Source organism: Leptopilina heterotoma, unplaced genomic scaffold, assembly GCF_015476425.1.
Source record: "Leptopilina heterotoma isolate Lh14 unplaced genomic scaffold, ASM1547642v1 Lhet_58, whole genome shotgun sequence".
NCBI lineage: Eukaryota > Metazoa > Arthropoda > Insecta > Hymenoptera > Figitidae > Leptopilina > Leptopilina heterotoma.
In genome coordinates this window covers 3,084,015-3,099,209 of record NW_025111131.1, presented here as the reverse complement: position 1 = coordinate 3,099,209, position 15,195 = coordinate 3,084,015, and the positions used below count along the sequence as shown (strand labels likewise).

The following is a 15,195-nucleotide window of genomic DNA, read 5'->3' as shown; positions in this document are numbered from 1 at the left end:
ATTTCACCTTTAAAATAAGCCTTCAAAAATTATAAAATGTTAATCTGTCTCCCAATACCCCATAGGTTTTTTTTGGCAGTTTTTCAATTTAAAAAAATAGTAAAAATGAATATTTTTAAATAATTCTAGTTCCGGCGATACCCACCCATGTGACAAAGATTTTCGTAAAAAAATTTTGAGAATCGGTTCAGTAGTTTCCGAGAAAAACATCCCGCAGCATGAAAAATCTGGTTTTGAGAAAAACGCATTTAAAGTTTGTGTTGTATACTTACATAGCCGTGTACGCGCTCAAATAGCATTGAAAAAAATATATTTTGAGTGCTGGGATCTTTCTAAAAATTTTACACCACATTTTTGACATATTTTACTTTCGAAATCCATAATAAAAAAATTTTTGCTTTTTTGAAGATGACAAAGTGGTATGAACCCTTAAAAGATAAATAATAAAAAGAGTAGAAAATTATCAAAACAATATATTATTATAAGGATAAGATGCTTTTTAAAATAATTTTCTTTAAGGGGCTTCAATTCCCCTACCTTCTTCTAATAATCTAAATCAAAAATAAAACACACTGAATTCTAACATTGAGTCTAAATTCTATGATTACACTTTGAAATATATTTAAAAAAAAATTTCCTTATTTTTTAGTAGAAAAAGGTTAAAAAGGGGACAAATCACCAAAAAAGGGAAAAAGATGACAAAATTGAAAAAAATTGGACAAGTGCGAGTTGAACTCGCACTGCAATGGCGGGTTCCGTACACAAATATTAAAACAATACTTGCAACATTTATCGGTAATTGGTACAATTAAAATAAACAATTAAAAAAATATATTAATATCATTTGATAAAAAAAATAAATAAAAAAATTAAAGTATTGTATATATCTAATATTGTAAACAATAATAAGTAGAGGAACAAAATTTGTTGCTGTTTTTATTGTTTTATTTTTAAAGTTTTGTAAAAAATTTTTAAAAAATGTAAAAAAAAATTTTTTTGTTAAAAAATCTAAAAAAAAAAATTTTTTTTAATTTTTTTTTTTTAGATTTTTAAATATATTTTTTGTGATCAGACTGTAAAAATAGACTAATAAACCCATTTTTAGTTAATTAGATCAAATAATGTAGAAATTAAAAAAAAAAAAAAAAATTTCTAAATTTTTTTTAGTTTTTCCTTGACAACGCTATGGACATTAATACATAGCAAGTTCTCTATATTTTTCCTGTAATATTCGAGTAAAAATACACCAGCATGCAAAATTTCAGCTCTCCATGTCAAATAGTTTAAAAGTTAAGGGGGGGGGGAATGGTCACTTTTTATGCATTTTTGGCCAAAAATCTTGTTATTTCCTTGACAACGCTATGACCATCATCTCCAAACACATTCTCTATATTTTTCCTGTAATCTACGTGTGAAAATACATATATGTACCAAATTTGAGCTCTCTAGGTCAAATAGTTTAGCCGCTAGGGGGGGGGACACGATTTGGCTACGGACAACAGAGTCTCACCAATAGGGTTCCGCCGATACACCGTAGGTGTACGGAACCCTAAAAAGGAGGTAAAAAAAAGTTATAAAAGTTGTTTCAATGCAAATAATGTTCACTAACTCTTTTATTGTGTCATTGAAAAAATTTTATTAACTACTTTTTAATTTAATCAACAGGATTTTGTATCACAATCAGTATAAATTCTTTATCAGGAGCAACCATTACTTCATGTTTCTTACTACGTATACGCAGAAAAGTTAAATCATTCGTAGGATCCAAATCACGAACAACTGAACGAGCCTTATCAGAAAGCTGGCTTATTAATCCAGCATATTGCACTGTTGTTGTATTATCTAAAGTTGTCTTTATAGGAATGCCTGCAAAATACAGTTAAATGGATTTTAACAAAGGGGTCGCATGTATTTTCATTATTATTATTACTTTTTAATTGAAACATTAGTAATTTTAGTTTAAAATAAACATTAGCAAGCGGTCAGTTATAAATAATTGAAAACTTTTAACCCTCAGAGGGTACTCTGGGTTCGCATAAGCCAGGAGGTGATTTTAAATTCTTAGACATAAGAGTAACTAGAGCATTCCGTTTCAATATTTTAGAATTTTAGAATTTCTTTGAATTTTGCAACTCTCTGAGGTAAAAACTTTTAGAATTCAGTATTTACTGTACATAAATTGTTTTTAATATCATTGAATTCATAAAGAAATTTGTATTTAACCTCATATGAGGGGCTGGATCTCAAAACAACACATAAAATTTCTACAGCAGTATTTGTTGGCTCATGACATCTCGAAAAATAATTTTTTTAACCCTTTGAGGACCAAATTTTTTCTTAAAAAATCGCGATTTTTGATTTTTAAGCAAACTTTTCAGGGAAAGTTATTGAAGTTTTTTACTTGAAGACCAGTGTCTGTCATACGAAATTTTCCAGACTATGTGAAAATTATTGTTTCAATATTCAGTTTTGAAAATTAAGAAATTTATGCACGAGTTAATAAAAATAAATACTATTTTTACTATTTTTTGGTCCTCAAAAGGTTAAATAAAGTTTTTTAGATCACTATCTTATAGGAAATTTCTTTGCGCATCTTTTTTCTTCTCATGATTTTTTTTATATTTACAGTTTTTGAAAAAAAGCCAAAAACCGATATTTTCCGAAAATTAACTTTAATTGAAATTTTCACTTCAACAATTAATAATTTTTTTGCAATGTAAAAATTAAGTATTATTCAAAATATATTGTTTCAAAAATAGTTTCAACTATAACTCCTGTAAATTTCATTCAAAAATATTCAGAACTTTTCATTTCAAAACTAGTTGAAGTGAAAATTTCAATTAATACAATAGTATTTGTATTAAACTCTTCTCATTGTACTTATTTTTTATACGTAAAAATAGAAAAATATCGATTGCTCCAATGGAGAAAATGTTATTTCAAACGTCAATCTAATATAAATCTTTTGACTTATCCAATAAATATTCTTGTTTGTAAAAGAGTAAAAATAGAAAATTTTAACTTCAAATTGCATTTACTTGTGAGCTAACTTCAAACTGACGTTTGAAATATAACATTTTCTCGACAGAAGGCATCGATATTATTTATGAAAAGATGAAACTAAAATTTAAAAAATTAACTTTACCCTCGGCGTTAACAACTATTGTCCCAACAACTCCCTTATGGGACTGAATGCGTTTCATTGTTTCTTCAACTTCTTGAGCCTAAAAAAATATTCAAATTAAATTTTTGAATTATTCTACGTAATTAGCAATTTTTTAACATACCATATTTTTATCATTAATGTATTTTCAAGTTCACTTAGTCAACCAGTCCGTATCCTTGTTGAAATACAGTTTAAAGAAGCTGATCTTTTCTCCTTATCTATGATTAAAACAAACATTTTTATATGTTAATAATTAATATTTTTTTAATGTAAAATAAGAATTCAATAAAATAAAGGACTGTAACAGTATCATTTCAACACATAAAAATTGACAGAAATTTCATTCAAAAATAATTCCAACTAAAGCCAAAGCCAAAATATCGATTTTTAAAGTGCGGAAAATAACTATAAGTAAATCTTTCAAAAATTATTTTTGAATCACTTTTTTAAGATATATTTAAATTTTTCAAATATATCTGTAATAAAAATATTTTTAAATATTTGAAATTTTCTAAAATTTAATTTCTAGAATGTCTAATTAAAATTTTTGTGTGAATCAATGGTTTTTAATAATTTTCAGAAAGTTATTCGAGAATTAAATTGTTTAAATAGAAAAATTAAATTTTTTTATAAAAATTTGGAAACTGTAACTCTATGGTTTTTTAAAAATGTTTTTAAGGTGAAAAAAAACATACACAAATTGGACAGAATTGGAAAATAAATAGACATTGTATTCATAACAAACCAATCAAGTCGAGTAACCTAACAATGAAATAGCACGGTTTACAGATCGACACGTAGATAATAGAACAGTTTTACACTGAGGTATGGAAATGGATTTTAATGGTTTTTTTTTTATTTTTTTACTACTTTGGTTAAATTTTTCTAACTTCTCGAACTTTTCTGAACTGCGGACACTATTTTATTGCCTAAATTAATATAAATAAATAAAGCAGTAATTATAGATAAAAATTCAAAAAGAATACAATATAATGCAAAATTACTGATTATATGATAAAGATGTCGCGTAAAAAACAAACAAACTAACAGAGAAAAACAAAAAATGCCATTTTACATTAATTTATATAATCCATTATAATTTATGTTTTAATTTAATATATACATAATTATAAGAAAAAAACATTCATTGAAAGAAACATATCTAAATATAAATATCCATTAAATATCAAACATAATAAGTATAAAATAAATCCATATTCCAAGTACAAAGAATTAACAAATAAGAGAAGAAAATAATTTAATTCAATTATATTGAGAAAATTTTTACTGACCTTGTTACGTGTAATATATTATCCTAATTTTAAATTGTATTTTATTTTACTTTAATTAGAAATTTTTCTGCATATTTATATATTCACTTTTACCAATGTAAGTCGGAGATGTAAAACAAATATATTGACCAAATAAACAAGTGACTGTCAATAGATATGTATGTAGAAATGAACACGGATACGGGAACAGGGCACGAGAAAGAACAGGACACAAACAACAACTTCTGTCTTTTGTCCTTTTTCCTTTTCTCTTGCAGCATGTAGAGTTCTTATGGTACGGTCACAGCTCGGCTGCCTGCCTGCCTGCCTGCAGGTCGTCATGGCAATACATAAGAGTAAGAGAGTCAGACAATTTAAATTATTCGTCTCCTCTCTCTTAGTCTCGTGGCGGCTGCCTGCGCAGGCAGGCAGGCAGCCGAGGTGTGACCGTGCCATTAAATTACGGAAGCTTCTACGCGCCACCCTGCGGCACTCACTCGCTTTACGAGGCACAAGGCAAATGTCGTTTGAAGCACCCTGCTAGTGAATGCCTTGTACGATGCCTCGGTGTGTGCCTCGTAGGGTGCCTCGATGCGTGAATTCTCAAAAAAAAAATTTGACTAGTTCAGGTTAAATAAATAGCTAATTGCTGTTAATATTTTTAAATTAAAAAGTGTAAATTTTAGAATAATTACAAATTTTGTTGAATCTTGTTTTGAATTGTAGTGAGGGTGTTGCAATGTATTTTAACTTGAGAGATAGGTTATATAACCTCTAGTTGCCTTAAAAATTTTAAGCAAATATGTACATCTTGAATAATTATTAAATTCAATCCTCATATATAAAAATATATTGAATCGTACTTGCAGCTTGTCATAAATAACTTTTTTGGTAGGTGAAAATGGTGAAAACATAACCTTGACATTTTATACTCAAGTAAAAGAAACATTTCAACACCCTCACTACAATCTAAAACAAGATTCAACAAAATTTGTAGTTGAAGGGTGGCATGACAAAAATGGTCAAGCAACAATTTAACGATTTTACAGGAAACGAAAATAACACATTAAAAATTTTTTCTGATCATTAAAGAAAAATCTAAAAAAACCGTTTGGAAATACTATTTCGCTCAATCAGTAGAAATACAATTTATGAAGATAAACCTACAACCTACATATTAGTGAGAAAAATAAGTAAAAGTGTACTATTTTGTGGTCACGTCAAATGCGCATATTTTGTTATAAAATTATAATTGTTAAAAAATAGACAGTTTAAAGAAAAACTAAAAAATTAGTTTTTTAATATTCAAATGACGAATTGAATGCAAAAAAGTTTGCTTTGAAAAAGTTGTTTGTTTTCAAGAAAATTGTTAATTTAATGTTAATTTTTGAAAGTAAAAAGTATAGAAATTATCAAATGTAAACTACAAACAGGAATATTTAAAAATTAACAGAAGAATAATATTTAAATTATTGAAAATTAGATGAAGAATAAAAATTATTTCTAAATAGACATACAGTTTTTCAGAGAAATTTAATATATATTTAATGATATAAAAAAGAAATAAGTATTTTTAACGATATTAACCTATTCATAATAATGTTCATTTCTTTTGTTTTTTAACTGAATTGCATTGTAAGTAAAAATATGTAGGCTATTGTCTTATTCTTATTTTTATTAAAAACGAGTTTAAAAAACAATTTACAAGAAAATCCTCTTACAGAACTGTGTAAAAGAATTTACCTGATTTTTTTCTAAAAATATCTCAATTTGGAAAAATTGTTGCTGACTCCCTTTTGTCATGCCACCCTTCAATTATTCTAAAATTTACACTTTTTAATTTATAAATATTAACAGCAATTAGCTATTAATTTAACGCTCTGCTGATGCTAACGACCGTTATCGTCAAAAATCGTCATTCTGGACGCCTGGTGGCGTCCAGAACTACTACTATGGGAGTTACGTTCTTTGGCGATAGAGTGGGGATAAAGGCGCTCTCTCACCTCTACTGCCTGCCTGCCTGCACAGGCAGGCGCAATGAGAGTAAGGGAGAAAAAACATTTAATTTGAATTTTCTGACTCTCTTACTCTTATGTGTTACCATGACGACCTGCAGGCAGGCAGGCAGGCAGTAGAGCTGTGCGAGCGCCTTAAGTTAGCATCAGCAGAGGGTTAACCTGAACTAGTCAAATTTTTTTTTTTTGAGAATTCTGATTTACATTTAAAGCCGTTTAAAATTTCAAAACACTGGTCGCACAAAGCACGCATCGAGGCACCCTACGAGGCACACACCGAGGCATCGTACAAGGCATTCACTAGCAGGGTGCTTCAAACGACATTTGCCTTGTGCCCCGTAAAGCGAGTGAGTGCCGCAGGGTGGCGCGTAGAAGCTTCCGTATTAAATTCTCGAGATCTTAAATTCTTAATTCATTACTAAATACAAATAATTTGTTTTTATTGTTTGTATTTAGTCATTTATTTATTTTGTTTAATAATAAACTTTCATGAACAGTAAAAATTATATTATTTTGACAAATTATTAACCTTAATGGACCGTTCACACCTTCTGTAAAAATTGCCCAGAAAGGAAAATTTGCATTGGAGTAAGAGAGTCAGATACACAGTCTGTCTCTCTTACTCCAATGCAAAATTCTCCGTTCTGGAAATTTTTACCGAAGGTGTAAATGCTCCCTAAGTCTTGTAACTTTGGCGTGTAGGGGAAAATCATGCGTCTCCAATTTGACTGAATTCGTCGAGTGGCATTTCTTGACCAAAACCGAAGGTATAGAAGCACCTTAATAGAGCGTAACAATTGCCTCACTCACTCAATCTCTCTCACTCTTGCATGTGTTACTATGGCAACCTGCATGCATGAGCTATGCCTGCAGAGCTGCGACAGTACCATAAAGACAAACTTATGCCTCTGTCATAGGAGAGAGAAAGACAAGAATGATTTTTCCAAAAGTCGTGTGACCGCACCCTGAGTTTCTGCACATTTCACTCTGTTTGACAATATTTTCGTGTTGTTATGTTGGACATTCTGCCCATGTGTTTCCCTTAGTGAAGTGAGCGTCCTTTAAGGGTATTTAAAGTGAAGTTGAAATCTCATATTTATTGTGAATTTTATTATCATCTGCTATTTCTCCCGTGAATAGAACCGTGTTAGTTAAAAAATTTCATTTTTATACTTATAGTGAATAATTACTTGTTGAGTAAGTAATAAGTTATTACACTAAATTGAGAGAATGTAATGTATGATAATCTTTCAACACAGCATCTTAAATTACTCTTGTATTGTTCATTTCCGCTTATTATGAATAGAATTTCATGAACCATAATTTAGTTTACTCATAAAAAGGGGCTTTTCTAGTAATTTAAATGGCTTTATAGAGTTTGAAAAATTGTAAACAGTTTATCGAGTGGTGTGCAAATCATGCCGGCTATAAGGTTTTCATTAAAATCAATATTTACTGCTATTGTCATCAGAAGTGAATTGGTTAAGAGTGTTGACAAATGCAAAATTTGTTTAATTTACAAGTAACGTTAATAATTTTTAAAGTCAATTCTTGTTTTATTTTTAAATAAATAAATTCCATTCGATACAAGGAACGAGTGAACTTTGTTTACCATTGTATGTAAAACGTCAGATGTTTCATTTTGCACATTTAAAATTCAATAAAAACAAAGGGTTATAAAGATTAAAAGCTTATTATCTTGTTATGTTTGAATTATAATAAATGGTGTGTGATAAAAATTAAATTGAAAGGTGTACTTTTAACATCTATTATTTATCATGTCAATGAAATGAATGCTTTTTACTAGTATTTTATTTTTTTGGAAAAATCAATTATGTTTGGAAACTTTTTTCAATTTAATTCTGGTTCTTTTAAAACAAATTTTGTATTTTAATTAAACGTAATTTTTACTTTTTAAAAATTAGTTAGACTTTTTACAAAGTCGCATGATTCACCATAACGTATATTAAATCATTTGGAGCAAACTCGTAATTTAGTTGAAAGAGGATCTATTTCAATTTTTTGTTTTTCTCATTAATGTGTTGTAACTAACAAATTCTTTTATTAAGTTACTTTTGGTTTACGTTTTTAGTAAAAGTTATTTTATAAGATTAAAAATAATACTTATTTGTAAAGTTCTGATAAAATTATAAATTTTTATTGATAAATTATATTTATCAATAATTTTGATTTTTGTTAACTGTGTGCGTTATAAACTTCGGAAAAAGTTATTAATTTGTATTTTGAAATCGGTCATAGAAATTAGAATTTTTAATATGAATTTCATTATGACAATTTTTTATTATTTTTTTTATTCCGATTTGGTAAAAGATATTACACAAGCTAATTTTATTCTTCTAGTGTGTCTATGTACATTTTCGAATCTAATTTTTTAAATTTTTATTAGGTTGAAAAGTGTGCTGAAGCTAGAGACGAAGGCGTTCAGTATGTGGCGAGACTCACTTGGAAGGTGTTATGCACCTTCCTTAAGTGTTATTCTGCTACTTTCTTTCTTAAATATTATTTCTGGTAAGTAAAATACCTTAAATACTTTTTTCAATTTAAATTAAACGAAAGTTAAAATTCTTCTTCGTTTTAAAACTTCTAATTTGATATTTAAAAGGATGTGAACGCTGTAAATAAAACTTTAAATGCGTTTTCCCAAAAACTGACTGATACGATTTTTTACAGAAAAAAACATTTCTACATTTTAGGATAGACAAAATGCAACTGAATAAATTGTAAGAGTAACTAAAAAATGTAATTTTAGGTATAAACGCTGAGGATGATACAATGGGACCAGTGTTCCTTAAAGAACCACCAAATAGAGTAGATTTTTCAAATGGTACTGGAGCTGTTATTGAGTGTCAAGCAAGAGGAAACCCTCAACCTGATATTATATGGGTTAGAGCTGATGGAACTGCCGTCGGAGACGTTCCCGGCTTGCGACAAGTATGAATTTATTTTTAAAACATTTCAAATTAAATGTTTCTTTTATTCCATTTTCAACTAATAGCTATGAATAAAAGTATAAATGAAATATTTGTAAATAATTTTAACAGTCAAGATATTAGAATTCCGTATACTATTCATTCAATCTCTTTTGAAGTTTATTAATTTATTTATTCAATTTAAGTAATGAATTTTTAATTCTATCAAAATATTTTATTTTTTATAGTTTTCTTTGCTTCTTTCATTTAAATTTATGTTAATCATTGCTGTACAGTAAATAGAAATATTGGTACTGTATTTTATGAAAAATATTATTGTTTTTATTATTGATAATAAATTATCATCTCATTTTTAAATAAACTTAATTTAAATAACGAAAGGTGTAAAATCAGGGTTGACACAGGTCAGGGAAATCAGAGAAAAATCAGGGAAAGTAGAATTGGTCAGGGAAAAGTTAGATGTTTATTAAAGTACTGGAAAAAATTGAATTTCGGAAAAGTTGCAAATTATTGCAGAAATTCAATTATGTTCAAAAATTAAAAAAAATTCTCGTCAAAATTACAATTATCTTTACAAATAATAAAATTCACTCCAAAATTCAATGATTTTCAAAAGTTTTAATAAAATTTTTAACAAAATTTCAATTATTTTCAAACTTTCTTCCTCTAATCAATGATTTTCAATATCTACTATTTTAATAAAATTTTTCAAAAAAATTCAATTATTTAAAAAAGTGTTGATAAAATTCTAAGCAAACATTAAATTATTTCCATAAATAATAAAAATTCCACAGAAATTCAACTATGTATTTACACATTTTTTTTATAAATTTCTTCTCAATAATTCGATTATTTGCATAAATAATAAATTTTTTTACTGAGATTCAATTATTTTCATAAATAATAAAACTCATCAGAGAATTTCAATTATTCTTAGTATAATTTTAATCGAATTCCTCGAAAAATGTAATTATTTAGGAAAATTTTATTGAAATTCGTAGAAAAAATTCAATTCTTTAAAAATTTATCTATAAAATTCTTTATGAGAAATTAATTTTGAAAAACATTCATTTATTTAATAAATTATTAATTTTTGTAGTTAAATAATTGAATTCTCGTAGAATTTTCTAATAAAAATTGATTTAAAATTGAATTTCAGATAAAATTTTAGATAATAATTGAGTATTAAAAACATTATAGTATGAATTTTGAAAAGGTTTTGAATTAAAAACTTTAAAAATATATCTGTAGACTTATTATTTTTTTAAAAATTTAATTGAATTTTTTATAAAATTATTCCAAGTTTTTATCTTCTAAGTATTTAATTGAAGAATTTTTGAATATTCGAAATTTTATAAAATTGAATTGTAAACGAATGGATTTGAAAATTTTCAAGGAACTTTTGCAAAAAGTATTAAAAAAACCGCTGCCAAGATGTATGTTTTTTTTATAATTTTGGTGCTCATTTCATGAACACTTTACTTCCTCATGGAGATAAAAACAATAGAAATATATGAATAACTTTTTATAAATATGGTAAAAGTGATTGAATTTTGAGTCAATCAATGTATTTTTAAATACCCTACAAGATAGTTACAATAATTTAAAAGTTAAAAAAAAATTTCAAACAAAAAAGTTGAGAAGATGTCATTTTTCACAATTTTTTGTTTTTAAAATACCAATAATTTCGAAACTTATTATCGAATTAGGTTCAAAAGTAGGTCAATCGAAGCGTTTTTTAATGCTCTACAAGTTGGTGACGATAATTTTAAAGTTACTTCTAAATTTTTAACAACATTTTCAAAAAAGTCTTATTTTCCAAAATTTTTGATTTTTAAAAGTTTAATAACTCCGGTTAATATGGACGAAAAATGTTCAATTAGGGCTCAAAGGTTGCGTTTAAAAAAACTCTAGAAAATTATGGAAAAACATTTATAGGTGTTCTAACATTTTTTTAAAGTTATGGGCAAAAAACGTTTTTTTGCAAAATTAAAAATAAAAAAAAAATTTAGTTTAACTTTATTAATATATCACAAAGTACTCTCACTTTATGTCCGCAGGTGAGATCTACAATTTAAAAAAAAATTCATCCCAAAAGCTCTTCAAGATTTCGAGATATTTATGAAAATGTGATGTTTACACACACACACACACACACACACACATACGGAATGACATTTTTTAAAAATGTCATTTTTGAACTACTGAGGTCAAATAACATAAAGATATGTCAAAAAATCGAACTCGAAAAATTTTGGTATTACAATACTTCCTCTATGAGGAAGTAATAAATAATTAATAATTGAATTCATTTGAAGAATTTTAATAATATTATCCAAAATAATTACATTTTTTGATAAATTTACTTAAAATTGTATTACAAATAATTGAAACCCCGTGCAAAATTTTATTATTTAGGAGAATAATTAAATTCTTGCAACGAATTTTATTACATTTTTTTTAATAATTGAATTCTTTTGAGAAATTTTATTAAAATAGTAGATTTTGAAAAAATTTGAATTTCAGCGAAGAATTTCATTATTTGTGAAATGTAATTGAATTTTTGTACAAAATGTTTGAAAATAATTACATTTTTCTAGCAATTTATTAAAAATAATTGAAATTCTATGAAAAATTTTATTATTTATGAAAATAATTGAATTCTTACAACGAAAAAAATAATTGAAATTCTATGAAAAATTTTATTATTTATGAAAATAATTGAATTCTTACAACGAATTTTATTACATTTTTTTAAATAATTAAATTCATGTAAAAAATTGTATTACTTATAAAAATAATTGAATTCTTGAAAAGGATTTTATTAAAATTTTTAGAAATAATTAAATTTTTTTTGAAAATTTTTATGGAATGTTAAATTAAATATTAAAACTTATTTAATTTCAAAAGGTTTGAACATAAAATTTTGAAAACATTAATTCACATGGAATAATAATAATGATTAAATATTTATTTAAAAATGAAGTTTTTGGCGTTTTTGAATAATTTGACAATTAAAGAAATTCGTAAATAAATGTAATTGAACAGTTTTTTCGATTATCTAATAATTTTTAGAGTGAATCAGAATATTCCTTAGGGTCAGGGAAAAATTAGAAATTTTGTCTGGAAATCAGGGACAAACAAAATTAATTTCTTGTGGCAACCCTGAAAATTTAAAGAAAACTTACAATTTTATTTTGGCGTTAATTTTTTGTTAGAAAATATTACTGAGTATTAATAAATGCGTCTATAATTTAGGTGTTGCCAAATGGAAATTTAGTATTTCCACCATTCCGTGCTGAAGATTATCGTCAGGAAGTTCATGCACAAATTTACATCTGTCTAGCGAAATCTTCCGTTGGATCAGTACACAGTCGCGATGTTAATGTGAGAGCTGGTAAGTTTACATCTTTTTTTTTAGTTTACCTCTAATTTTAATACATTATTTGCTAATAAAATAGTAAATAATTTTTTAATAACTGCAGGGTGGCCACTGACCGGGAAAAAGCCTGGAAAAAGCCGGGATTTTTAATAAAAACCGGGAATTATGACATTTACAGACAAAATCGCTAAATCTATTATATAAAGACACTAAAAAACGTGTTTTTGAAGGTTTTCAGTATTTTTTTTCATTAAACCTGACGTGCTAGAAACTTCTACATAGTCTTAAATTAAGGGGGATTACTCATGAGAAAAAAATTTTTCTTCGAATTTTTTTTCTTGCTTTTTTAAAATCCTTAATATCTCTAGAATAAAGGTTTTAAATTTTATGACGAAATTTAGCTCCTATCAAAAGTCATAGTAAATCACACTACCGTCAGAGTGGCTCCACGCGCATGGCCCAAAAACATACCAATCTTTAAATCATGATATTCCTGAAAAAAATAATGTAAGAAACTTGAGAAATCTGCCCTTAGAAAGCTTAGAATATTCAATGTTAAATAATATAAAATTCGAAATTTTAAGAAATTACACAAAGATTTTAACAATCGATAAATTTGAAAAAGAAAATTAAAAAATTAAAGTTTTTTTGACAATTTTTTAAACTCTGACATATTTTTTGAAAATTGTAGACAAAATTTAAAACTTATATAGATGTGATCCTTTAAGTCTTATCTTTAATTTAAGACCAAAAACGTTAAAAAATCTTATTCGGTTCGCGAGATATCATTATAAATATCAGTTCAAAATGCATTGAATTACTCAATTTTGTATGGTTTTTGACAATAAAAAGGCTCGCGACGAACATGAAAAGGCTTATCAGGAAGCTTATAACTTACTTTATTGACCTAGGATAGCAAATTAAAATTTTGTAAGTTCTTATAAAAACCAATTAACAATAAATCTGAAAAAATCGTACTTAAATTTTAACTGCGTTTTTCTCAAAACGCTGTTTTTAAATCGGTTGCAGGGATTCTGAGTAAACGGATGAATGTTTCTTTCTAATTTTTTTTGCATATTGTTAAAAAATATATTCTTTAGTGGGTATACCTAAAAAATCTGAAAAAGAAAATTTTTTAATACTTTTTTATAATTTTTTTAATAAAAAATGTGGAGAAAAAAAGGTAATTTTTCAATTTTTTTTTGTTAAAAGTCGTGTCATTTTTTTAAATTTTGATTTTTAAGGTAATTTTAGGTATAACCACTAGATTAGTATCTCAACTGTAAAAGTTCTTTTGGGTTTTTATTTTAGACCACTGGGAATGGCCCTAGACCTGCAACCGCGGAACGTCTCAAAATAAAAGCATCGATTTTGACGCCCTCTACAGCCTAACATAATATAAAAAATATAATTTTTTTATTGTTTTTAATACTTTAAATTATACTTTTCATTATGCAAAAAGGTTTTTTTTTAACTTTTATAATAAAATAAGCGAGAAAAAAAAATTTGAATTTTGACACATTTTGCACACTTCTTATGAGGGATTTTCCTTAAAGCTTAAATCCTACACTACAAGACCCACGACAAAAATTACGAATCCAATGTTAGATTTTCAAACTTCAAAATGTGCCCAATATGACGGACGACTTTTTTGAAAATCGATCCAATTGTCCTAAAACTTGATAGTCGGGTATGGCATTAAAAGAATGGATGATTGTGAATAAACGGCCCTCTTCAGGGCCACCAATTACTTTTTACGAAAGAATTTTATTAAGGTCGAAAATAATTTTTTCAAACTTATTCAAATATTATATTATTCTATAATAGTAAATAATAGTATTTTCCCAAAAATCCCAGTAATTGGAGAAATCGCAGTAATTGGCGCGTTTACCCTATATGTAGAGATTTCTAGCGCGTCAGGTTAAAGAGAAAAAAATACTGAAAACCCTCAAAACACGTTTTTGGAGTCTTTACCCCACTTTTCTTAAAATCTTGACGTGATGGGCAATTTTAGGATTCAGGATCTTGTTCAGTGGACAAAACTATATTAGAAACAATTCCCATATCAAAAATAACGAAAAAAATTTATTTCGAGTCTGTAACCTTACTTTTTCCAAAATCCTTGCTTTTTTTGTGTTTTGCATTGATTCTTAAAATTCACGTTTTAAGCTTTAATTTAAAACCTTGCCGAAATCTCTAGCACGCCAGATTAAAGAGAAAAAAAATGTTGTAAACCCTAAAAAAAACTTTTTTGGGCTCTTTACCCTTACTTTTCTCAATATCCTGAAATGAAGGGCAATTTTAGGACCCGGGATCGTGTTTAGTAGACAAAACAACATAAGAAACTAATTTTGCAGGCCTGTGTAACTAACCGGGAAAAAAATATATATTAGCCTGGAAAACCGGGAAT

At 26.8% G+C, this 15,195-nt stretch overlaps 2 protein-coding genes across 51 annotated transcripts in view; one reads left to right on the top strand and one right to left on the bottom strand.

Annotated features, from left to right (window-relative positions):
• Window positions 1–1,611: 1,611 nt before the first annotated feature.
• LOC122508875 (dynein light chain roadblock-type 2) lies at window positions 1,612–4,686 on the bottom strand. Its single transcript, XM_043622526.1, has 4 exons — window positions 4,459–4,686; window positions 3,288–3,384; window positions 3,146–3,224; window positions 1,612–1,866 (listed from the first exon to the last, which is right to left on the bottom strand). The coding sequence occupies exons 2-4, from the start codon at window positions 3,288–3,290 to the stop codon at window positions 1,655–1,657; spliced, it is 294 nt and encodes a 97-aa protein (XP_043478461.1). The 5' UTR covers window positions 3,291–3,384; window positions 4,459–4,686; the 3' UTR covers window positions 1,612–1,654.
• Window positions 4,687–7,453: 2,767 nt separating this feature from the next.
• Window positions 7,454–15,195, top strand: part of LOC122508873 (Down syndrome cell adhesion molecule-like protein Dscam2) — a 176,013-nt gene continuing 168,271 nt past the window's right edge. For 18 of the 50 annotated variants that reach the window (XM_043622500.1, XM_043622496.1, XM_043622501.1 and 15 more), the window contains exons 1-4: window positions 7,461–7,649; window positions 8,860–8,981; window positions 9,223–9,404; window positions 12,662–12,800. In XM_043622500.1, the coding sequence (XP_043478435.1) occupies window positions 8,900–8,981; window positions 9,223–9,404; window positions 12,662–12,800 (403 nt within the window). In that variant the 5' untranslated portion in view covers window positions 7,461–7,649; window positions 8,860–8,899. Of the gene's footprint in view, window positions 7,650–8,859; window positions 8,982–9,222; window positions 9,405–12,661; window positions 12,801–15,195 lie in introns of all 50 variants that reach the window. The other 32 variants (XM_043622525.1, XM_043622523.1, XM_043622515.1 and 29 more) reach the window with 6 other exon arrangements.